The sequence below is a fragment of the Pezoporus wallicus genome, unplaced genomic scaffold (genome assembly GCF_028554395.1).
Source record: "Pezoporus wallicus isolate ANWC-B61680 ecotype Strahan unplaced genomic scaffold, APGP_CSIRO_Pwel_v1 contig_3568, whole genome shotgun sequence".
NCBI lineage: Eukaryota > Metazoa > Chordata > Aves > Psittaciformes > Psittacidae > Pezoporus > Pezoporus wallicus.
In genome coordinates, this window is record NW_026637826.1 from 1,245,444 (window position 1) to 1,269,434 (window position 23,991).

At 49.5% G+C, this 23,991-nt stretch overlaps 1 protein-coding gene across 4 annotated transcripts in view; it reads left to right on the top strand.

Moving 5' to 3' along the window:
- The window catches only part of CACNA2D2 (calcium voltage-gated channel auxiliary subunit alpha2delta 2), a 232,951-nt gene that overhangs the window by 94,817 nt on the left and 114,143 nt on the right, over nucleotides 1-23,991 (top strand). For all 4 annotated transcript variants that reach the window (XM_057407710.1, XM_057407708.1, XM_057407709.1 and 1 more), the window contains one exon: nucleotides 14,976-15,092. In XM_057407710.1, coding sequence (XP_057263693.1) covers nucleotides 14,976-15,092 — 117 coding nt within the window. The remainder of the gene's footprint in view (nucleotides 1-14,975; nucleotides 15,093-23,991) is intronic.

A 23,991-nucleotide genomic window follows, 5' to 3' on the forward strand; every position in this document is an offset into this window, starting at 1 on the left:
AGTATCTTTGAAAGCCCATGTTTAAGGGCTGGATTAAGTGCATTGATACCTCTCCGTGCTCAGCGTGGCTGTTCATGTGGCAGACTGATGGGCTTCAGCTCTTACAAAGCACAGGCTCTTTGTTCCCTGCCTGGAGCTCCTCTGGTTTCCCCAAGGAGCATTGTTGCAAGGAAGGCTGTGCATCGGGGGGGAGAACTCCTGCGTTTCAGCTGGTAGAGGGGAAGCATCCCTAAGGCTGACCCCTGTGCTGGCCTCTAGGAGCTGTTGTTTGTGAGGAGACCGAAACACCCAAATATTTCCAGTGCTCTTTGCAGGATGTGCAGATGTCTGGGGTCAGTGATGACAAATTATGTAGGTTCCTCCCCTTTCCCTCTATCCTTTCTCATTTCCATTATCTGCCTGTTGTAGAGGCTGTAATTTATTGCATTTTGCAACCTTATAATTTATGTCTTTTTTATAATTCTTTGTGAGCTTTCAGAAGTAACAGCTCCATGTCCCCCAGTGCGCTCCATTGTCACACTTGAGGCTCTCCCACCTCCCCCTGCACTTCCACTCTTTTCTTGTAACTTGCCTGTTTACTTGCGAAATTATTATTGTGCACTCAATAAAAATTGCATTTAAAAAGTGATAACTGAAATGACATTTAACATGGAAAGCACTTAAGCATAATTACACTATATGCATTACATCATTTTGTGACAGTTAAGAAAAACTCCATATCTGAGCAGGGGTTTTGTGCTGTTGGGGGCTGCAGAGAGTGAGTACTGGCATCTCATCACTCCTAGAACCATAGCTTTGATCTTTGTCCTGGGGTTCTTCTGTCCCCTCTTCCCCCTTTGCTGGTACCACAGGTCTCCTCTATCTGGTGCAGGGTGAAGCAGTCTGCGCTGGAAGCTGCTGCTGGCTGTAGCTGAGGGCTGAAGAGTTAATGTCCTTGCTTTCTACTGTCCAATGATTCCTACAGAAAGTGGGGAAGTGTGCCAACCCCTCGTGACCCTGTGGCTCACATCCTCACTGATATGACTCCTTGATTATTAGATTACCTGCAAATCACAGCTCCTTGACCATCTGCTATGTGAAACTCCTCAGCTCAACCCCAGCATCTGTCCAGCCTGGCTGTGCAGACTGAATTCCTGAGCAGGTCAGCCCAGCTTCCCAGTGCCTTGTCCTGTGCTTTTCCTACCTACAGGCTGCTGAGCTTCTGCATGTAAAATGCTTCAGGGGTGATTCTCCTTCCTTGCCCTTCTTCCATTCTGCTGAGGGTGAGGTGGGCCTGGTCAGAGGGTCATAATCAGCTGTGAAACAGCAGCTCTATGAATCAGGTCCCTGTCTTATGAGGAGGACTGCAACTGGAGGTGCAGATTGGAGGTCCTGCATAACCAGGATAGTATCACCGTGAGGAACTGGGGGCTTCTGCCTCTGGAAGCCCTGAGCTGCTTGGAGAAGGGATGAAGGTTGGTGAACCTCATTCTGCACCATGAGCAAGGTGAAGAGACAAGAAGGACTTTGAGTAGCAGGGCACAGGAAGACCTGAAAAAGTGTCAGAATCCTAGTATTTGAGAACAGATGATAGGACCCACAGCACTTGACATTTCCAGGCTGCACGTGAGGGATTTTTGGAGCAAGGCAAGACAGAGAGCACATGTTTTCTGCAGTGTTCTTTAGGAAGCAATGTCTGTGGCAGGTATGGATGCTGATCCATGAATTAGAAGGATCGTGGGCTTGTAAGGAAGTGAGAGGAGTAGGACAAAATGGAAGCATGCCTTTACTTGAAAAAGGAGGGGAGGGAAAAAGCAGCAGTGAAAGCATTAGTGTCCATAAGCAAACTCTCCCCAGTGTGTCTAGGAAGAGCAGGTTGCTTTTCTGTGGTGGTGGTGTGACTTGCCCTTCAAGTTAATAAACTGTTAATCACTTTATGGGTCATTTCACTCCAAATGTTCACTGAAGCATCCTGAGGTTGAGATAAAGGAGGTTTGTGAACTCAGGCATTTTTTCCCCTTTTCCTGCAAATGCACATGTAACTAGAAACCACGCAGAGGCTGTAATAACTAATATAGCTGGAAAAGGAATCTCCTGGAGAGATTCTTCTATGCTTTTTGAAGGAGGAAAAGGCATTGTTGGCTGCTTGTGTCTTCTTTTTGTTATGATTTTTCTGAGTTGAGCGTTAAAAAAAGGGAAAAAAAAGAATCGATAAAACCCTCCTCCGCTGGACAGTCGGTCTCATCTGGGAGCTACTTCGTGTTAACTTGCCTTAATTCATTAGGAAGAATAAAAAGGACATTAAAAATGGACATCTCTATTGAGAGCACTTAGTTCTTTGCAACAAGAGTCGATTATGTTCTATTGAGTAAGCCCCACGCAAAAGCACTTACTTGTGAGATTCCTCAGCCTGATGGAGGGCCCCCAAAAATGAGGCAGAAGGAGGACAGAATCCTACACTAGAGGAGATGAGAAATACCCATTTCACTAGGCATTCACTTGTTGCCTGAGGTAGGAGGCTGGGATTCAGGGGCTGGTGACACAGGGGTCTGTGATCTGCAGCTGGGTCTGTTGGAGGAGAGCAGTTCCTTGGTGAGTCTGGCAAGTGACTGAGAGCATGCTTTAGATCCCCCTAATGGTTTTATGGCCAAGAGCTGCTCCTGCCAATTCCCTTTACACTGATTTCGCAACAGCTCTTCAGTTTTTAAGGTAGTGGGGCTGAATGCTCCTCCAGTGCATTGTGAAGGATGCTCCTATGTGGTGCACACTCTGCTCACAGAGAGGTTTGTTGGATTGGTTTTGGTATGGGGTTGTATTGGGACCCTTTGAGGTGACAAAGGTAATGGCTTCATGGACAAGGGATAATGGCTTCATGTTGAGAGTGCAGTAGATTTAGGTTAAATATAAGAAAGAAATCCTTCCCTGTGAGGGTGCTGAGGCACTGGCACAGGGTGCCCAGAGGAGCTATGGCTGCCCCATCCCTGACAGGGTTTAAGGCCAGGCTGGACAGGGCTTGGAGCAACCTGCTCTAGTGGAAGCTGTCCCTGCCCATGGCAGGGGTTGGAACTGGATGAGCTTTAAGGTCTCTTCCAACCCAAACCATTCCATGATTCTATGAGTACATGTTCACTGCCTGGGCATGTGCTCAGGATGAGCCCATCACCACAAATTCTGGGTGCCTAGCTCAGATGCAGAGCTGTGCGTGAGTTTGGTACTCGGAACTACTCTCCATGTGTATAAGGCCAGTTAGTTCAGTCTATGGGGTAATGTTGAGCTTCTCATTTCAGTAGGCATTAATTCCAGCAGTCCTATTGCCTGTGCTGTTCAGGAGATTGGGTGCAGGCTCCTGCTGGCTGTGTGAGCTGTGGCACAGGGGTGCTGGAAATCAGTCACTCAGGGCAGAGGGTCTTTCTGATGACAACAGTAGTTTTGATGAGCTGGATGAGAGACTTATAAATGGTAGGAAAAGGAACAGCACTAAAAGGGAAGCAATTGTGGCATGTTTCCTGATACAGTTTCTATGCCTAAAATTGATGCTTTAGGGTGTGTATTGATCATCCAAGCACACAGAGATATATGTGGTACATATAATCAGCTAAGTCTTTAAGACACAAAACCAAGTCAGCACTATTCTTTATGAACATAATTACAAGCCCATTTCTCTATTATCTGATCAGCTGAACACCACTGCAGAGTAGCCTTCAGGGTCACCCAACCTGGAGCACAATGGGAGCCTTGGGGTGAGCAGGGTGCTGCAGCCATGCTGCAGGCATGATCCGGCATCCACTGGGATGGGAGAACAAGCTGCGGAATAAACCCTGGCATTTGGAACATGAGGCAGAATCCTACAGCCCTGGGAAGTGGTTGTTTTCCTTTTTAGAACTCGCTCCCTAGTTTTAGGAGGAACACGATAAGGTGGCATTAAAAAGCACCTGCTGCATCGCCATCAGATGTCTCACCATTTGAGTTTAAATGTCTCCTCTGAAAGAATTCCCAAGCAAGTTTCCTTTAAAGCAGTTGAATCTGTTTGGGTTTTGGCTTTTGCTGCTGCTGTTTAGAGTAATGCTACTTAACATTCTGGGCAAAGGAGCAGAGAGTGGAGGAGGGAAATGCTTATGATTTGTAAATGCCACTTTGCTCTTCTGGCACGGGCCCTCCAGGGAGAGGATTTCTTTCTTCTTGTTCTTGTTCCCCCCTCCACTGTCTTGGAGTAAAGCTGATGGTTGAGCATATATTTTGCCTTAAGCATATGTGTAACTTCTCGCTGTGTCACCTGTGTAACAGTGGGTGACTCCGTACGGATGTCAAGGTACCTGCGTGCACGCAGAGCACAGATGTGTTGCTTTGAGTGTATATGAACCCATGGCTGGTACGTGTGAGCCTTCACCAAAGGAGGAGGCATGTGGCAGGCTTGTCCCTACTACAAGTTTCCCATTCCCTTGATGATAAGCTACAACAAATGGGGCTGAAATCAGAAATTGGCAACATGCTGTCAGGAGGGATTAATTTCTGTCCCTGATTAACTTTATGCTGGAACAGCAGGAGATTAATACTTCACCATACATGATGCTGGATGCAACCTTTTCTTACACCAAGTAGATCCGAATCCATCCCTGGTCCTGCTCTCCCCTTGTTATGTTATCTTTTATGCGAGGCAGGACCATTGCTCTGGATGCATAACGACAGGCCACATACGTGTTTCCTAATGCTGATGGAATATGCTGAACAAAATGTGCTTTGGGGTCTGGCTTGAGACGTGCAAGAGTCCCTGGAGGCTCCTGGTGGAATATTGATGCTGCGTTCCTGTGCTCCCTTTCCCTAAGGCTTCCACAACACTTTGCATGAATTAGCACTAGATTCTTTCACAGTGGGAGGTCAGTGGGACCACACAGACAGAGGATGCAGGCAGGTCAGCACTGTGAGTGTGCCCTGAGGTCCAGGGGAGACCTGAGGACTGAGTTCTCCCCTGTCTGTAGGACAGCCCCTCTGCTATCCTGGCACTATACACAGGCAGAGTTCATTGGCCATTGCAAGTGGTAACAGGACTGCAGAACATCCTGCTGTCTCCTCTTTGGCCATATGTACAGGCTTTGCAGAAGCTGATATGTCCGGCTCCATCTGGGAAATAAACAGCTTGCCCTTTGTTCCTGTCCCAAACCTCTAACGCATCTCCTAGTGAGTCGCATTAGTTGTATGGATCAGCTGTATCTAGCAAAGCAAGTTTTCCTGTGCCTTGGTCCCTCTCTGGTGGTGAGGACCACCATTCCAAGCACTGAAGCTGACTTGTGGCTGATGCCAGGAAGAGGGCAGGAGAGCCTGTGAGCCACAGCTGCACCATTTGGGGCTGATGGAGGAGAATATACCATCATTAAACCCTAAAAATGCTGATGAAGCAGGTAGTGGCTGGTTTGGGAGGGAGGGAAGGCAGCAGATGGTGCAGCAGGGAGCAGCTTTTCCTGCAGCCCAGCGAATTCTGGAAACCTCATGGGGTCTGTGAAAGGTGGATCCATGGGACATTTACTTGCTGTTCCCCACCGAGGATGAGTCCATGTCTGCTCCTTGCCCCAGTGACAGCTGGCAGCCCTGTGCCCTGCTCGTCTGTCACAGCCACAGCTAAATGAGCAGCTGATGGAGAAGGTGGCTGGTGCAGGGGGGATTTGCTGCTCTGCTAAGAGGTGCCCACTGTATTTTCTCTCTAATTTGAAGGGCTCCTCAGCAGGCTGGCAGGGCTGGATGTGGCGCTGCACCTGCATGGCACTGGGAGGCTGCGAGCTCACAAATCCTGTGCAGAAATAGCCTGGAATGGGGAGTTGCAGCAGCAGCCTGGGTTTAGCAGCTGCGTCTGACTGACAACTGCAGCTTTTCGTTGGCATAATCGCATGTTTTGGAGGTTGTGAAGATGAGGAAGGTGTAGGAACAGGGAAAGACGGGACAGCACAGATGGATGCCGTTGAAGCCCCTCATTGCTGCGGTTTTGCCATTGCACATGGCTGCTGATCTTTGCCTCCTGCGCTGTTGTTCCATGGCAGGCTGCAGCCACTCGCTGCCCCGCTCTTGTCAGCAATCAAATCAGGACCGGGGATCTCGGAAATCCTCAATCTGCTCTTGCAGTTCCTGTCTGAGCACTCTTGTGCTGTCTCTGCCCTGCTGTCGAAAAACGTGTGCCTTGTTATGCTCAGGAGTCCATGTTTGCTCTGTTTTCTCCCTCCACCTCACTCCTGATCTGTATTTTCATTTCCCCCAGTTTTGGGTTTGGGCATCTGATCAAAAGTGGCCAACTTTGAGCCTGGGTATTGCAGAGACTGGTTTGAATGGCACCCTGATGAAGGCTCTACCAACAGCATTTCTAATGGTCACCTTAATTGTCGTTTGAACTCAAGAACAGCGTTAACTTGTGCGGAAAGAACAACTGAATCCGAGTTTTTCAGTCTACAAGAGCCGAAACTAAAGTAGGACAAATCTTCACATATAGAACGGGGCACAGCAGCACGAGGCAGAAGTGCCTGTTCTGCATCAATTCTGGGTCTTTCCAACAAGAGCAAATTGCATCAAGGGATTTTCAGTTCAGGCTTCATAAAAAGCTTTCAGATAGGGTTGTGAAGTACTGGAGCGTTTTGTCTCCTGAAGGAATCTCCACCACTGGGTGTCTTTTATGAGCAGGTCAGAGCAACATGTTAGGAATAACTGTCACAGTTATGTTAGAAATGACACATCCATGATACTGCATTCCATATCTGAAGGCTGAGGTTGCCTTCACAAGAGACATCCCATGGGATCTTTCTGGGTACCTATCAGTCCTGCTCCTGTGCCCCTCCAAAGCTGTGCTGAAAACAAGCCTGGGCTGGGTTTCTAGCTGGAGTCTTTGTGCTGCTGCTCAAGTCTTGCTGGTGGGACTTAATTGAAAACCTCAGCTGATGGGACTTCACAGGGGGTCACCTCTCTATTAAAATCTCCAGGTATGTGGCATATTTCTCTTAAAGATTCAGTTTCTGAACTACACTGGCTTAGGGAGCAGGAAGCACCACCAGGTGAAAGGATGCATCTGGAAATGCATGGAAGAAAGCTGTCTTTCTCTGGTCAAAAGGCAAACTTTTGTGAGCCTGTGCCGCCACAGAGGGGACAGAAAGCCATCAGACTGGCTAGGAAAACGCAGAAGAGCATCAGTGTGGGCTCTGCAGCACCAGTAAGAGCAGGGCTCTTGAACAGCACAGGTTGGGTGGATCCTGCAAGAGCCAGAGGGATGCATTGGACAAGTGGGTCTCTTCCAGCTTTGCTTCCAGCAGGTCTGTATGTTTACAGAAATGCTTCCAGTGCTCAAGATTAGGGATAAAAGCTTATAAACATGAATCTCTGAAGATAAGAGAAAGCCCCCACATTCACAGGAGAAGGTAAATGGAGATAATTGCCAAGTTGCTATTTCTTAAAGTTCAATTTCTTTAAAATAGATCATTACTCTGCAGAAAACTGTAGGGGTAACTGTTGACAGTGCTGACTTACGCTGGCCTAGATTTCAATTGCTCTAGCTCTAATAAGAGGTTTAGTTTAATTCCATGTCAGTGGAGCTAGCCCAAATTTCCATCACTGCAGCTGAGAGCTGAATTTGGCCAGTAGCAGCCATCAATAAGCATAAAAGGCAGTGCAAGGTAATTGTTACTCTTGTTCTTGTGTAGTTAGAAGGAAAGCCTGCAAAGTATGTCTGCGAGCTTTAGTGTTTGAGGCCGCACAGCGCAAGCCCTTTTCCACAGCCCTTCCTACAAGAAGCAGCAGCTTTTCTGGCACAGAAGATAAAGCTGTTTTGGGAAAGAGGCCTGGTTATTTATGTACAGTCACATCTCTGAGGATCCGGGAGGCTTGCACGGCTCAGTGCAGAGCGAGCAAGGGAGCTGTGTGTGTGCTTGGGATGTGCTTGCAGGGAATGGGGAGCAGCCTTTGCCACGCTGCAGCCTCCCTACCCCAGCACCGTCACTGTCAGTGTGCTTCAGCCAAAGAGGCTGGGTGAAATGCTTTCCATCTTCTCTCAGCGGTGCTGGTTCTTTCCTCATCCTCCCTTCTTGCTGCTGGGGAAACTGAGCCCAGTGAGGTCCCATTTTGGGTCTGTATTAGCTTTTGTACTTCCATTGTCCTAAACATTTAGCCTTGGAGGGAAGCAGCGCTATAAAGGAAAACAAAGGTTTAGACTGTCCAGCAACTGCAGGAAAGGCAGAGCTGCAGCTGCGCAAAGTCCAAGGCTGATCTGAGAAGCAGAGAAGTTTCTTGCTTTACCTTTCCCTAACCGTTTTCATCATCTTCTCTCATTCATCTAATTCACGTGCACTCTGAAGCCATCAGTCAAGGCACAAACCCTCCCTGGGCTCCCTTCTCCCTCCCTCTTCTCTGAGCCCTTCAGTGTCCCCTTCCTTCTTCCCGAGCCCTGCATTGTCCTGGTGGCTCCAGCAGAGTGTGTCCCCGGCTGCCCAAGAGAGCACTTGAGTCTCTCTCGGTTAAACTGGTGATCCATTCCAAAATTGATTTTCGTCCTTGCTTATAGGTAAACCGATGGGAAATTGAGTTCCATTGACCCAATATACATCAAGCATGTCTTTCTGGGAGAGCTTCACGCGGAAGGATTTGTGCTGCTGTGTCAATGCAGCTTTTGATCTGACCTGTCCTTTGCTTCAGTGCAACGTAATTTAATTCTCTTAGTGACACTGGGCTAAGCCCAGCGCGATCCAGTGTGTGGAGGCACTATTCTGATAGTGTAAAGCTGAACCATAGCAGAATAACACATCTTTATCTGTGACAGCATCCCCCCTAGGATGCACCTAGGGTGTTTAGGTGCAATTTTAATGATGCTGATCTGAAGTGCAGCTGTTCTGCATGGTCATGACTTAAACTGATTAAACTCTTCTGCATATATCCTGAAGGAAACAGTTAAGGTACCTTTTAAAACATACTGCGTTTTCCTTACAAAAGCTTTTACTATGTCCATGTAACCAGGACAGCAGCCAGAATCAAGGATCAAATTGAAGGGAATTGGTTTTTTTTCTGCTTTAGTGTACAAGTGTGTATTTTTAGCGATCGTGTGATCTCCGAATGCACTTAGGTACCTGTCTGAGGTGCTGTAGCTTTCTCTCCCTCACACACACTATCATAGCAGTCTGTGCTGGGCTTATGCCCTGACCTGGCAGTGAGTCCCACACCAGCCAAGTGGCTGTGAGTGGGCAGAGGAGTGCCTGGGCAGAGCTCCCATCCTGGTGGAGACCTCATGTGTTCAGTGATTTATTTTTACAGCACTTTATCTAAAGGAGAAGCCTGAACTGGGGGTTGTGTGGTACTGAATTACCTTGCAGAAGATTCACTGTCTGCAGGCAGCCAGGCAGGTCTGTGGCTCCGAGAGCTTCTTGTACAAGGGTTTGGGTTGCTGAAGACTAAAAGCAGCTTTCCAGGCCAGGAGAGGTTTTCCCTAATCCAGGCTAACTGTGCATAGCCCTTTATCCCTGCCTGGTTGCTAAATTATGCATAGCAGTCTCAGGTCTGCTTCAGAGCTGGCAGGCCTGAGGTCTCAGTGTAGAGGCTCATGATCCTGTGTTGAGCGAGCAAAAGTCTTTCTGCTGCCACTGCCATAGAGGAGGGGAGATGTGGGTGCTGGTGCTGGACAGGGAGCACTGGAGGGGCTTCACCTCTCCATCCCTGGTGGCGTGGGCTGCCTTCCTCTCTTGTCCTCTGTGGTACTGCTGCCTTTTAGCAGGCTCTTTAGCGAAGGAAGGAGGGCTCCGTTCCATGGTTTGTTTGCTTCAATTATAGCTGTCCATCCCTGAGGAGCCGCTAAACTGCGCGTTTCAGTGTCCTGCTTCTGCAGGAGAGCTGTGAAGAGCTGCTCGGAGGGCGCTTGCTTTTTATGAGGTAGGTGGGAGGAAGGAGCACAGCAGGGAGCTGGGGTTATGAATGTCAAGCTGTTTGCCTCCTGCCCGCACTCCAGCACATCCGCAGGCAGCGGGAGCTCCTGCTCTCGCTGAGCACAAGGCAGAGGGGGTGGCAAGGGGCAGCCACCTTCCCCATGGCTCCTGAGGGGTCAGCATGGCCGGTGCCTGGGCTCGGGGCTGTTCTCAGTGCCATGTCCTCAGGGCTGGTGGCATCCATGGTACCGCCTCTGGGAGCTGGTGCGGGGTGGATTTACAAAGCGCCTCTGCTCACCTGCGGCTGCTTCCATCTGCCTACCCCTCTCCTGGCTCCTTAACAGGGAAAACCAGGATTTAGCACCTTCCTGGATGATGGCTGCTTCACCAGAAGGCCACCCCCATGCCCTCTACCAGCCCCTGTCCCCCTCGGCCCTGCAGTGCTGTGTGATCTGCTCTGCACACCGTGGTGCGGCAGCACGGGCTGTCCCGGCGGCTGTCAGCGCCGTCGGTATGGCTCCTACCGCTGCCTGCTTGATTATCCCTGACGCTGCGCCGAGGCTGACATCCTCCTAATGTCATACAGACACTACGATGATTACCATCATTGCAAGAACTATAAGCACCAGACGATGAAATTTAACAGCAGTAGGTGCAGCAGGGATGAGATGGGAATTGTGCTGTCTCTGCTCTCTGCCTGTGGCCCTGAGCAGTCTCCATCTTCCAGCAGGATCTCTGGGGTTTTGCACTCCTTTTTCTCCCAGTTTCCCAGCCACAGTGCTCCTTGATCTGCCTGGACCATCTCACAGTGCTCTTGCTGGGCAATTCTTCTCTAGGCTCCCTCTTTGTCAGAGGGGTCTGCTCTGTGTACCCAAGACATGAGTAAGTCTGCTCAAAGGTTCCCCCTGATACCCTGAGCCACAGGGAAATGTCAGGACCCCCCCCCCCCCCATAGGCGGTAGGTGACTTGAAATGGGCCAGACCTCTGCTTGTGTAGTAGAGACCAACAGCTCCTGAAGCTCCCGTGGAAGCACTAGATAAGTGTCTGAGCAAGCAGTGCCTCCGAGGGCAGGTATCCTACTGCAGCAGTTGTTGTACTGACTAATTCCCTTTGCAGAGATCATATCTGGGTCACTGTATGAAGCTGGTGAGCATGGGCCTGGCTGTGGGAGCTTGCAGCATCCCCCTGAACAGAGACCTTCCCTGCCCCCCCATAATAATGTCAAGTGGGAAAACCCTTTTGTTTTCTAGTGCGTGGCCTTAGTAGGGCACAACCTGGCACAGTCCCATCTGTGGGGCATGGCTCTCGTGCCTTTAGAAGCGTGGTCAGTCTTTGGCCTCCCCGCTCTGGGTGCGATGCTCTGGGTGCAGGGAGGCAGTGCTCTGTTCTGCCTGGAGTACTCTGCTCTTTTGCAAGCGTGCCAGGCTTGCACTATGATTAAGGGCTGGTGTTTGGACTGCAGCTGACCAAACCAGGTGTATTGGACTCATACAGCAGGGGGAACAGTTCCTGGAAGATGACTGTCACCCAGACCAGATGCCTTTGCAGCAGGAGCCGGAGCTTTTCACAGCAGAGCTGCTGGGCTTGGCCCGGGGCAAAACCCAGCTGGGGTTTGTGCTGTGGTAATGGCCTGTATCCTGCCCAGTGGGGCTCCCAGCTGCTTCCTGAGGGTTCAGCCTTATGGTGGTTGTTCTTGTTCTTCTGTGGTGGGGTGGGGGTCTTGCCATGGAGATGGTGCTGTGCAAGCACAGCAGGGTGCTGTCCCACAGATACCTTGATTTGTGGGGAAACACTGCTTCCTGGGGGAATGGATCTATGGGGAGAGGGGAGCTGGTTTGGGTTGCATATGTACCTCCCTATCCCAGCCCTCCCATCAGTGTCCTCCCTATTGTCCTGAGCTATTGTCCAGGAGGCTGGAGCTATTGTCTCCCTGTTGTCCAGGAGGCTGGAGCCTGATCCTGCTGCTGTGCAGGGAAGCCCCAGGAGGCTGGGGCTGAGGAGACAATGTTCACTTTCTCGTGGTGCCCAAAGGCACACGTACTAATGGTGCTCTACAGGGAGATCCCCCAGAGTTTGTTGTTTTCCTTCCTGTTTTATCATCAGATAACTTGACCCATGGGAAGGTGCTGGGTCCCCTTGCAGCAGCTCACTGAGTAGTGATTCCTGCACCCCTGGAAGCATTCCTGCACCCTTTTCCTTCCCGGACTTCCTGGTTTCATAGTGCTGGGTGTGCCCATGGGGAACAGGGAAGGGGCAAATGCTTCCTCTGAACCCTGACAGCTCCCTGGATACATAGGCACGGGGAATTAACAGCAGAGACGAGCATCATCTGTTGTGCATTAGGAGCAAGGCAAACAAGTGAATTTGGGGAATGGATGTTGGAGGCAGCATCAGATCTGCCTCTTCAGTTACATGGTTGCTGTGAACGTGTACTGGCAATTGGCAGTGTTACCAGCTCTGCTTTTCAGTAAGGCTACTCAGCACTGCAGTGCTGATTTAGCTCATCTGCTCAGCTGTTGATAATTGCATGATGCTCAGAAGTGTTTGGAATCACATTTTCCATGTTGCAGGTTGTCTTGCGCTGTCTGTGCAGTAACTTCAAGTTTGCCAACCACATTGAGCAGGGCTGATGCAAGGGCCTCACGTCTTGTTTCAGCATGGATGGAGGACGAGAAGAGAAGGTGGCTGGTGTCTTCTGCCAAGAAACAAGTGATGGGACAAAAGGAAATGGCTTCATGCTGTGCCAGGGGATCTTGACACTGGATATTAGGAACAATTTCTTTACTGAAAGGGTGCTCAGGCATTGGAACAGGCTGTCCAGGGCAGGGCTGGAGTCACCCTCCCTGCAAGTGTTCACAAGCCATGTAGATGAGGCTCTTAGTGATATGGTTTAGTGGTGGCCTTGGCAGTGCTGGGGTAAGAGTTGGACTGGATGAGCTTAAAGGGCTTTTCCAACTGTGTTGATTCTGTGATTGCTTCACTCTGATGCTCCTGCATTGCCTCCCCTCCCTGCCTGCCAGGGGTACGTGCAGACTGTGAGGGGATGGACTCTGTTTGCAAAGGGATTGCAGAGTAAAACCCAGACTACCAAGAGCGTGCAACTTGCACCCCCCCTCTCCCTGGGGTGCCACTGTAGCCGAGTGTGAGCTGAATGTGAGAATTCCGCAATTCCACATGGAATCAGAGCAGCGGTTTCTTGACTCCCAGGTCCCTGCTCTTACAAATTTCCAACCCAGGTCCCAGAGCACTGGATCACAGGAGAATCTCAATGAGAAAGGTTTCTAACCTGGAGAGAACTAAGGGCCTTTGCCATCACTGAGGAGCGTTTGGGATGTCTTTGGCCAGAAAAATCCTCCCAATATGGGCAATGCCACCTTAGATAAGTAAAACCCAGCCAAGTTCTGAGCAACCCAAACCAACACGCTGCAGTGGAGAGTGCGAAGCTGTCTGCATTGCCTGGAGCACTCCCATTCATTCCCCTGCCTGTCTGGTACGGTCTTGTGCACGTATGGTCACTGTTAATTCCTGTTGGATCTTTCTAATTAACGCTGATGAACTGCTCAGCCAGGAAGACTGCAGAGCTCTGCAGCCGCAGAGAGGCTGGGGGAGCATCTCCTGCTTTCTTTCTCCTCCCTTGTGGACAGGCACCGTTTCTACCCGTAACCAATAGGAACTAATTTTCTCTTTCATAATAGAAATACTAATGTCAGGACTCCCTCCTTACCCAAAGCTTTCTCCTTGAGATTGCTCCTCTTTGCTTTCCTAATTGCCGCTGCTCAGCTGGAGGTGGTGCATGTCTTCCAAACACATTATTTTGTTATGCTGTTACTTACCAAAGAGGAAAAAAAACGTAGAGTATGATAGAATATTGCTTTATGTGGAGCTTTCCTCGCCTTAACCCCTTCTGTGCCGATGTGGGCCGTTTTTCCCTAGCACAGGATGTTTTGGCAATATGTGCTTTTTGGTGTGATGGAGCTCTGATGTGAAGAACATGTAGAAATTGTTTCTCCTGGAGCCTTAGGATGCCTCTAAAACGTGTTCTCTTGCTAAAGCATCCTTTCTGGAATCGCTCCACTCACATAATGATGACCTGTAATAAGACAGGAGTTGCTGAATTGATGTGAAGCAGGGGTGGGTTGGGGACCCAAATGATTTGGGTGAAGCCCTTGGGAAGAGATTGGCTGAAAACTTCTGAGCATTTTGTGTGGCACCCCACTGATGGAGGTGGTGGTCACCACCTGGCAGGCAGGGCAGGTCACCTGCATCCCTTGGGGCTTTTGGGGGGCAGAAAAAAAACCAACAGTTGCCTAGAGTAGAGCTAGGATGGAATGATGATGTATGTGATAGGACAAGGGGTAACGGGTTAAGACTTAAACAGGTGAAGTTTAGATTGGACCTAAGGAAGAAGTTCTTTACTGTAAGGGTGGTGAGGCACTGGAATGGGTCACCCAGGGAGGTTGTGAATGCTCCATCCCTGGCAGTGTTCAAGGCCAGGTTGGACAGAGCCTTGGGTGAGAAGGTTTAGTGTGAGGTGTCCCTGCCCATGGCAGGGGGTTGGAACTGGATGATCTTAAGGTCCTTTCCAACCCTAACTATTCTATGATTCTATGCAGACACAGTGTTGTGCTCCACACCTGAGGATCCCTGCTGGCAGCACAGAGGGGCTGGGGGCAGGCAGGGAGCTGGGCTCGTGCTTGTGGAATTCAGCAAGTGGGGAGGGGAAGAGCGAGCGGTCAGTGGGCTTCAACTGCCCTTGGGTGAGGGAAAGCAGAGGAGGAGCGTGGTGGCTCTGCCTGTGCTGCTGCTGTGGCTCAGCAGAGGCAGAGGGGTGCGCAGTGTGATGGGCAGCTCAGCTTTTGAGAGAGGGGGGTGTGCTTACAGCCTGCAAGTGTGAGGGGAAGCAGCTATAAAGCCAGTGGTGTGGGCAGCAGGTCAAATGCCTTTTTTTTTTGCCCTGGCTGCAAAGCCTTTCTTCCTTGCTCCACTCATTTCCAAAGCTTATATTGTTCCTTAATCCATATTGCTAAAATTCTGTGTTAGAGGATCAGCTTTTCTGTGGGAAGACTGCTGTACTTCGCTCTAATATTGACTGTCTTTCTTTCTCTTGTTTCCCTTCTTAGATCTACAATGAGAATAGAAACCTGTTTGAAGTCAAGGAGAATGTGCCCAGGAAATTGGTGGAGAAGGTCGCAGGGGACATTGAGAGCCTCTTGGCCAAGAAAGTCCGTGCTTTAAAGGTAAGGGGATGGCCCTGGTGCCAATCCTTAGACAGATATGATCAGTTTAAAGAAGAGGGTTGATGCTGGTGTAGCATTATGATCTCAGCTTCAAAGTAATTGCGGTGGTTGTGTGGCCTTTTCTGGGAACTGCCTCCTGCAGTTGCATACTCATATGGAGTGTGTCTGGGATGTGAGGTGAGAGCATATCACAGGAGGAGCTACTACAGGAGTCGTCTTGCTTTTTATCTGCTCCCACCATCATGGGAGCACCTGAAGGTTCTGTAATAAGTATACAAGTGACAGCAAAAGCCTGGCAGCGAGTTTGACCCGCTCATTTAACTGAGGTGTGGTGAATGGGAGCAGTGTCCCTGCAATAGCTCATGGGCTTGTTTCAGACAAGTGGGGGTTTTCCCATCGAGGGGAGGGCGTGCTGAAATGTTTGTGCCAGTGCCTGGTACTTGAATCCTGTGACTCTGGGTGTGAGTTGCCCTGGTGGGTTCACACATTTCCAATCTACCATCCTGTTTTATAATGCTCCTTTTAAAATGAATTCATCTTATCTGTAGTGGAGCAAGGTGACAGCAGGTCTGTGCTCTGCTATGGCATTCTCTGCTGATGGGGAAGAGACAAGTAATTGCCTTCCTGGAGAGACAAAGATACCCTCCGCACTGCAGAGGGGCTTGGGAGCCACAAAAGAGCTTCATGCACCGGAGCCATAAGGTCTTCTCAAGTACTTGCTGTTGGGTTTGGGCAGGACTGGTTGATGTGTTGTTAAGGGCTTGGCTGATGCTGGACCTGAGACAAAGGCGTGATTCTGGCAGTGCTGGTTAGATAATGAGCCCTTGGGGAACAGTGAGCCATTGACCTGGATTAGCCCTTTCAAGGGGACTCCTTCAGAGTGCAGTTTCTGGATGGAGCAGTTTCTTACATCCAGCTTGCACATACATTCTTGTCGTGCAGATTTGGTGGTACTGCCAAGAAGATCTGGAAATGGGGAAATTGATGGGGGAGGAGAAATTGGATCTTCTGAATTTCTTCCACATTGTGCTAAGCTCCTTTGAAGCAGTGGGGCTCCCACAGCTTCTTCCACTCTCCAGCCTGTGTTTTCTTCTGCCTCAGCTCTCCCCTTAGTTGAATCATCTCTTCTGGAGTCATTTCCTCCCCTTCTCTCATGACTCACAACAGTGATGATGACTTCTTGAAATGTATTTTTCAGCATCTGAGTCAGGTGGGACTCCATGTATCAGCCAGGGCAGGTGAGGAGGGAGAAATGGAGCCTCTCCTCGATGTATGAATTGCCAGATCACTCATGTGCTCACTCTATGGAAAAGAAGCATCCCTGTCTCCCTTGCTGCAGGAGAGAGAAGGGATGTTGCCTGTGCTTTGGGGCTTTGTAGGAAGGTGCCAGCCAGCCTTTGGGCACACGTGATGGATGCATAGTTCAAGAGTGCCGTTCTGATTAGGTGGTGATTCAATCCAATCATCAAAGAGCCTGTTTGTTTCTAAGTGAAAATATTAATATGTCCTTATTAAAGTTAAACTGTGTGCAGAGCACTGATTAATAATACATAGTATCTTGCCTTGTGTGTTGCATTTCTAAGAAGCAGAAATCAAGCACAAGAAACCAAACTCATCTGTCTGGCCCTGACAGCCCTGGTGCAGCCTCATGGCACAGGTCTGGCACTAGCAGGACACTAATTTCCTGTGTGCATTTTGGAGCGCTGGAGCCAGGTCTGGGTATGTGTGTGTACAGAGAGAGCAATTGCTTCCTAAAAGAAGTCATCTACAAGGGGCTGGTTATTTGGATGCTGTCCCTCCTTTTTTGTTCCAGACCATCGCATCTGATGACAGTCCACCATGGGACAGAAAAATTCCTAGGAAGATCATAGAATCATAGAATAGTTAGGGTTGGAAAGGACCTTAAGATCATCAAGTTCCAACCCCCCTGCCATGGGCAGGGACACCTCATGCTAAATCATCTCACCCAAGGCCTTGTTCAGCCTGGCCTTGAACACTGCCAGGGATGGAGCATTCACAGCTTCCCTGGGCAACCCATTCCAGTGCCTCACCACCCTCACAGGAAAGAATTTCCTCCTTAGATCCAATCTAAACTTCGCTTGTTTAAGTTTGAACCCGTTACCCCTTGTCCTTTCACTACAGTCTCTAAATGAAAAGTCCCTCCCCAGCATCCCTATAGGCCCCGATCTTTTGCAATCCTCTCTGTTCCAGCTGGCACTAGACAAGAGCATCTGCATTCGGGTCCTGGGGGACTTGTACCTCTGTCCCATCCAGGCCTCTGTTTGACAGGGATTTGCACTAACTGCCCTTTTCCCCAGCATCCTCCAGTGTCTTTTTTCTATGATGATTTCATTGCTTCAAGCCTGCCCCCACAGTCTCCTTTGGGCTCTGTAGTTCCAGCTGCTTTTTATTCCCAAGGTTTAGCAAAAGTACAGCTCATATGAAGTGGAAGTAATAGATATTGCTGAGGTGGAGTAAATCCTGAAGGAGCTGACATAACTTTTACCCTGTGTATTGCATTGTGAAGAAGTTCCAGAGATCTTGCTATAGGTGAGGTGCAAGAAAACAGGACATATGTTCCCAACCAGGTGCTTTAAGGGACTGCTCTTGAGCTTGCCCTTGTTAGGGCTAAGAGACAGACATCTTCCCTCATGTGTGAAAAGGAACAAGGTGGCAGGTTGCCACATCACAAATCCCCATTGTGTTTTCCGTGTGCTGGGGATCGCAGCTGGCTGGCTTGTGGCTCAATGCCACCTGAGACTAGACCTCGACAGGTTGGTTGGGTGCCAAGCAGATTCTTTGCCACTTTTCTAACTTAAATTTCTAGTTTCTTCTTCAATCTCTTAGTATGTTCAGACCCCTGCTTGCCTTTTTATGTGTTGAGAGGGACGTGTGCAGGCTAGGGCTTCTTGGGTGAGCTTGTTTAGGAGACCAGATGTTGGAGTTCAGTGCTGGTGGAGCACTGAATGAACCAAATCAAAGCCATCACCTGGGAGTGGGCACAGGGAACATCTGTCTCTGGATTCCCAAACCCAAGGGGCATTTTTCTCTCTTCCCTTTTCTTTCTGTGTAGCCTAAGGTTCCCCAACTCACCTGTAGTGAGAGCCTCAGTGGCTGTTTGGTGGGCTTGATGAAGATGAGCAATAGAACATTCTCCATAGAAGGGAAAGGAAGTAGCAAAGGTAAAAGGCATTGGAAGGAGCCTCCCTTGCCATCAGATGCAGCTCCTCGCCTTCTCCATGTGCCCAGACCACGAGGGAATCTCTTCTTCCCTTGCCTGTGCTGTTGCCATTCCCACCTTGTGCTCTGCAAGTAGACCAGGGCTGTTTCTTCATGCCACACCATGTCCCTGATTGCCCCAGCTCTGCTGCTTGCGGCCATCAAGGAGCTCTTGGCAGCCCAGCCCTGCTTCCTCACCTGTGCTGGCAATGCCAAACACATGGATCAAAGCAAAGGAGTGGCAGAGGGGCTGCTGAGGTGGTGAAAGACTTTGGGAAGCGTGGCTGAGGGGTTGCTGCACCACTTTTGCTGTGCAGGCTCAGCACCTCAGGAGAGTCTTCTATGGCTGCAAAAGCACCTCTGCAACGAAAAGGTGCTGGGGGCCCAGGTGGAGGTCACTGCTGGTGGTGCAGGATCAAGGAGGGTATTTCCTCCTCTTCTTCAGGCCACAGGCACTCCAGACCTGATTCTTTTATAATACCGGGTGAAGTGCGTGAGTGATGCTTCCAAGTGTGTCCTTGCCTGAAGCTTTGCAGACTGGGGTGAAGGGAGTTGTCATTTGGTGGAAGAGGAGGCTGAGAGATGGAAATTTTAGATCCTAAAGTATGTTTTAGGCTTGTTTCTACTTTTTATACAGTTCTTGCAAAGGCTGCTTTTGGATGCTGACTGCTTCATCCTTCACATACTTAACCACAGACAATTTGCTTTGCCTCCTGGGAGCAGCACATCCCACAGCTTACTGAGTGGGTTATGCCCTGAGGTGAGCTATTTATACACCGTGACCAGCCTAAAGATTGCTGTCTGTGCTGGTGGTCTTCCCCATCTCTAAGAAGAGGCCTCCTGATCCATAAAACTTGCTATGAATGTCTGCAGGCTCTGGCATTGCCCCCATGGGACACTGGTGACATGACTGGGCAGGTGTCTTTTCCAAAGAGCTGGTTTAGTTTTGCATACTGTACATCACTTTTGACTTAAGGTGAAGTTTGGTATTTTCCCAGTAGAGCTCAGCTGTGTGCAGTGCCATGTGTTGAGCAGGAGGGCAGCAAGGTGGCATTTCATGTCTTGGAGAATTTATGGTGTGTATTGTGCATGTGTGTGTTTTACATAGATGTATGTGTAGCAGGCTTGGTGCACCTTGCATGACTCTGGTGATGAGAGAACTAAGAGCACTTACCACTAGTTAAGAGAAAAGTTTGTGGGGGTTTGTTTATTCTGCTCTTGTGGAATTTAACTGCATATTTTGGGTTAAAACTTAAACAGGGGCAGTTTAGATGGGATGTAAGGAAGAAGCTCTTTACTGTGAGGGTGGTGAGGCACTGGAATGGCTTGCCCAAGGATGTTGTGAATGCTCCATCCCTGGCAGCATTCAAGACCGGGTTGGATGGAGCCTCGGGTGACATGGTTTAGTGTGAGGTGTCCCTGCCCATGGCAGGGGGCTTGGAACTGGATGATCTTAAGGTCCTTTCCAACATTCTGTGGTTCTCTGATTTTTGTTGCTATGTGTTTGGCTCCAGTGTGGATTAAGCATTCGGCGGAAAGGAGGGCTTTGTTAGAAGGGTTCAAGGCTCCTGTTCCTTCAGCTAAGGTGTAGAAGCTCACAATGCATTTCACTGAAGGCTTTCAGATTTCCCTGTAGGAAAACCTACACTTGGCATTAGATGTCTTCTTTTGACAAAAAAATGAATTCAAAGGACAAGACTGGGTATTTTCTGTGTTTTGAAAGCATGCTGCAGGGATGACTGGCTGGGTTTCCTGTGGCTTTCCCCAGGGTATTCCCATCTTCCTTTACCTTGGATCCTAAGGGATGGTGGCTGGAAGAGCCAGGATTTGGTGCACAGCAAAGGTGATTGATCTGGAAATGAGTAAAGCCTGGGGTTTTATACTGCCTTAACCAAACTTCTCAGTTCTGAACCTGATTTCTATCAGCTGCCCTCATTTGGGGTTTTCCTGCTTACTGGCATTTTTTCCTTGCATGTTCCTTCTGATGTGACAGTGCAGTTAGTACTTGGCCATGCTTCAGGATCCTCAGATGGAGGTGAGGTGGGAGTTTGGTGCATTACCACAAAGTACTTAGCAAGCCAGCTCCTTGGAGGTGAGAGCTGGTCAGCGGGGTAGGAGCTCAGGCCGGTTGTGCTTTTAGTCCCGGCTCAGTGCTCAGTGCATTACTGCTCAGCTGGGACAGGTTCCAAGCTCTATTTATGTCTGGCACAAGCATATATCAAGAGTGCAGAGGAGATTTAACTGGACAGGTTTATCCCTTTAACAATTCTGATAGCCCTGAGATTTGCCTTGCAGGTATGTGGTGAACAGAGTGTTTATCAGCCCTTCTGCTCCCTGATAGGGACAATAAAAGGTTTCATTTGTCTGAAGAGCTGCAAAAACTGGCATGCAGCAAAGCATCTCTCAGCCCAGTTCAGAGCATCTCCCCACTGACCTCTGTCGTGGCATGGGCTGGCAGGGAATGAGCAGTGCGGGCACAGCAGCTTTGTCTTCTCTCCTTTGCTGGTCTTGGTCCCTCTGGTCTTGGTGGCACATGGTGTTCAGGGCAGGCAGTGAAGGGGGTCAGCATTCAGCAGGAGCTGGGGTCGAGCTGGGTTTCTCCTCTGCTGCTGGCAGTTTAAGGTCCTGTTGCCACCTCGCTGCCCTGCTGTGCTGCCTAAAACAAGTTCTTCCAGGCACTTGCTGGCCAAGTCGTTGGTGTGTTTAACTAGATGGATCCCAGGACGGGAGACAGAGCCCTTCCTGAGCTGCAGTGCATGGGGGTTCAGGTTGGGTGGCACCATGCAGTGCTGCACACATGGCCCTGGTGGGTTTTCCTGCTGTGGTGTGATCTATGGCCCTGGATTTTACCTGGTGGGGGATTTCTGGCCGTGGCAGAAGACCAGAAGTGGTCGCTCCCTGGCCTGCTGTGTCCCAGCCCAGTGTCCAAGCTAAGGGGTTTGGTACCCATCTCATCTAGACAGCAAAATGAGGGAGGAAAGAGGGAATAAAGGTAGTGGTGGGATGTGGGGCTTCATTGCCCCATGCATACTCACCCTGTTCCAGCCGCACGGCCATGAACAGGAGCAATTCCATTCATGGGGGAAGGACTGTAACCAACATAAGCCTTGTGCATGCTGAAGTACAAAACGTTGAAGGGTATGATCTCTGTGCTTAATTCACAGTGACAAATCCATCCCTCTTCCTGCTGCTTTGCAAATTGGTTGGTGGCTTTTGTTTTTAATGCTGTTTTTAATTTGCTCCTAATCAGGCCCTGGCTGCCTGTCCCTATGTATTCATGTATGTATGTATTTATTCAATCCTGTGTGTGTGTCATCTCCTGCCTTGCGATTTGTTCTTGTGCTGGACCTCCTCCATTAATCCAATTTGAATCCAACCTCCCAGGTCTGGGATTTTAATTCACAGATTGCAGAGGGGACCCACACAATGCCTGCACACCAGGACGGGGGTTTGTTGTCTAATCTAATCAGGGACAATCAGATGTTTGTAACAAGTCTATCAAAACTGTATTGGGCCAGTTTGCCAAGCGATGTAACCAGCTTTCTTAATAGCGCTAACATGATTTAGGGCTTCCTGCGCTTCCATGCAGATTATGTTGAAGGTTTCCCTTTCTTCTCCCATGAACGCTTGGCAGCAGCCCAGCCCAATGGGCTTTACAACTTCATAAGCTGCTTGGTGCACCCTGCAGCAGCAGGGGTTTGTGAGGACACGGGCTCCTGCTGCGTCTCCCCCAGCACCACGCATGCTGGAGGTTGGATGATCCCAAGGTATGGGCTCAGTGCTGCAAATGCATCTGGAGTAACGGATGGGGGAGTGAAAAGTGATGCTGCTGACCTGTATTCAGTTAGCCTCCATAGCAGGTCTCTAGCCCTGCATGCAGATCATCAGCCCTCAGGCACTGTGGGCTTGCGTGACTGTTGGTATAAAGAAAGAAACCTGTGTCCTCTCTTGCCTTTGGCAAGTTGAGGCTGTTGGGTTTGGGTACTCGCTGTAAGAAGGCTGGACAGTTGCTGTTCAGGGTAGAGACATCTCGTGGGAGGATTTTGGGGGTGATCTCTCAAGACCTGGAGCAAAAGAGGAGGCAAAACCAGTTCTGCAAATGAGCTGATGTCTCTTACTATAGGTCTCCCATTGGCGTTATCTTAGTTTTCCTGTGCAAATAAACAGTTTTGTGATTTTCCCCCCCCTGAACACTGAAATATCCCTGTGGTCCCAGGCAGCTAGCTGTTAGGCAGGAGGTGAGCTTACACTGCTTCTCGCACTCCAGATCTGTACCACTCAGCTCTGCACCCGATGCCTTTACCCAGGGATTTATTTTAGGCTCATGGATTCCTCCCTGCTCAGAGCATCTTTATTTTGGCAGGTACTATGTGTTGCACTCATCCCTGAGGTGGGCACGTCAAGGGGAGCTGCAGCACGCTGCCGGTGCCTGCGTTGCAGCCAGGGCTGAGGTTCATGGGCTCAGGTCACACAGCAGTGCTGGGAGCATTAGCTGGGCTTTTAGCCTCAGCAAAGCTTGCCCTGGCTCAGTGTGTGCTGCTGGGCTGCTTTGCGCACACAGGGAGGAAGACTATGAACCCCTTCTAATGGGAGCTAACCTTTCTTTAAGGGTTTAATCACCTTGCGTGCCTTCTCTTTTGCACTCTGCACCCTACAGTGGGAGGAACTTGGAGACCTCTGATACCAAGTGAAGGGAAGGATGAAATACTCCTTAAAGGGTGCCTTACTTCCCTTCCTAAAACCATGTTGTGTGTTTGACAGCAGTGTGCATGTTGTTTTCCAGTTTCCCCTGGTTTCTTCAGCACAGGAACAGCACTCTTAGAGATAACTAAGGCCATTAGTGTTGGCAAGGGCTTTGCAGCAGTTGTAGTTCTTGGCTGTCTCAAAGCTCAGGTCTGTCAGCTTGGTCCTTACCCTCTGAAGCTCCTGAAGCCTGGCAGGGCTGCCTTATTCTGTGCACTAAGGGGATGCACTTGGGGATGGCTGAAAGGGTAAAAGAAGATGGGCAAGACTAACTCATCTATATAGATATAAGAATGGTTAGGGATGCAATAGAGGAGAGGGTCTCTGAGGGATTCTGTGCTAGGGAAGACAATTGCCATTTAATTCTTTACAAAACAACCTTTAAACATGGTTGGGAAGATGTGTTTGCAATGATAGTGAAGCAAAACAAACCATGTCCCTGAAAAAAAAAAGGGATTTATTTGAATTTCCTTGGTTAATCTTGGCGTGAGAAAATGCATTTCCGTGGCAGTGTGGAGGCTGGTGTTGTTTCTGTGCCCTGTCCTGTGGCTTTGTAATCTGTGCATGGTGGGCGAAGGAGAGGGGAGGACCTTTATTTCCCCAGGGTTGCCCCTGGTTTTGCAGGGAGTGTGTACCTCTATGCTTAGAAATCTGCTCTTAGTCCTTGAGAGCTCAGCCCCTGCTCTCCCCGGGTTGTCATACATCCTTGACGGGCTCTCTGAAGCCCAAACTCTTGGGCAGAAAAGGCTCCCACCAACTTATTCTCTTGTTTCATGTTTTTTTTCCCTCTGAATGTTGGAAATGCATCATCAGGGATGGAAGGCTCTTATATTGAACAGGAATAATGGACCTCGGCTGAAAAACTGAATCATTTTGAATTCAATTCAGGTAGATTGAGGATTATGGTTTTTTAAGGGTTTCATCCCCTCGTTGAACT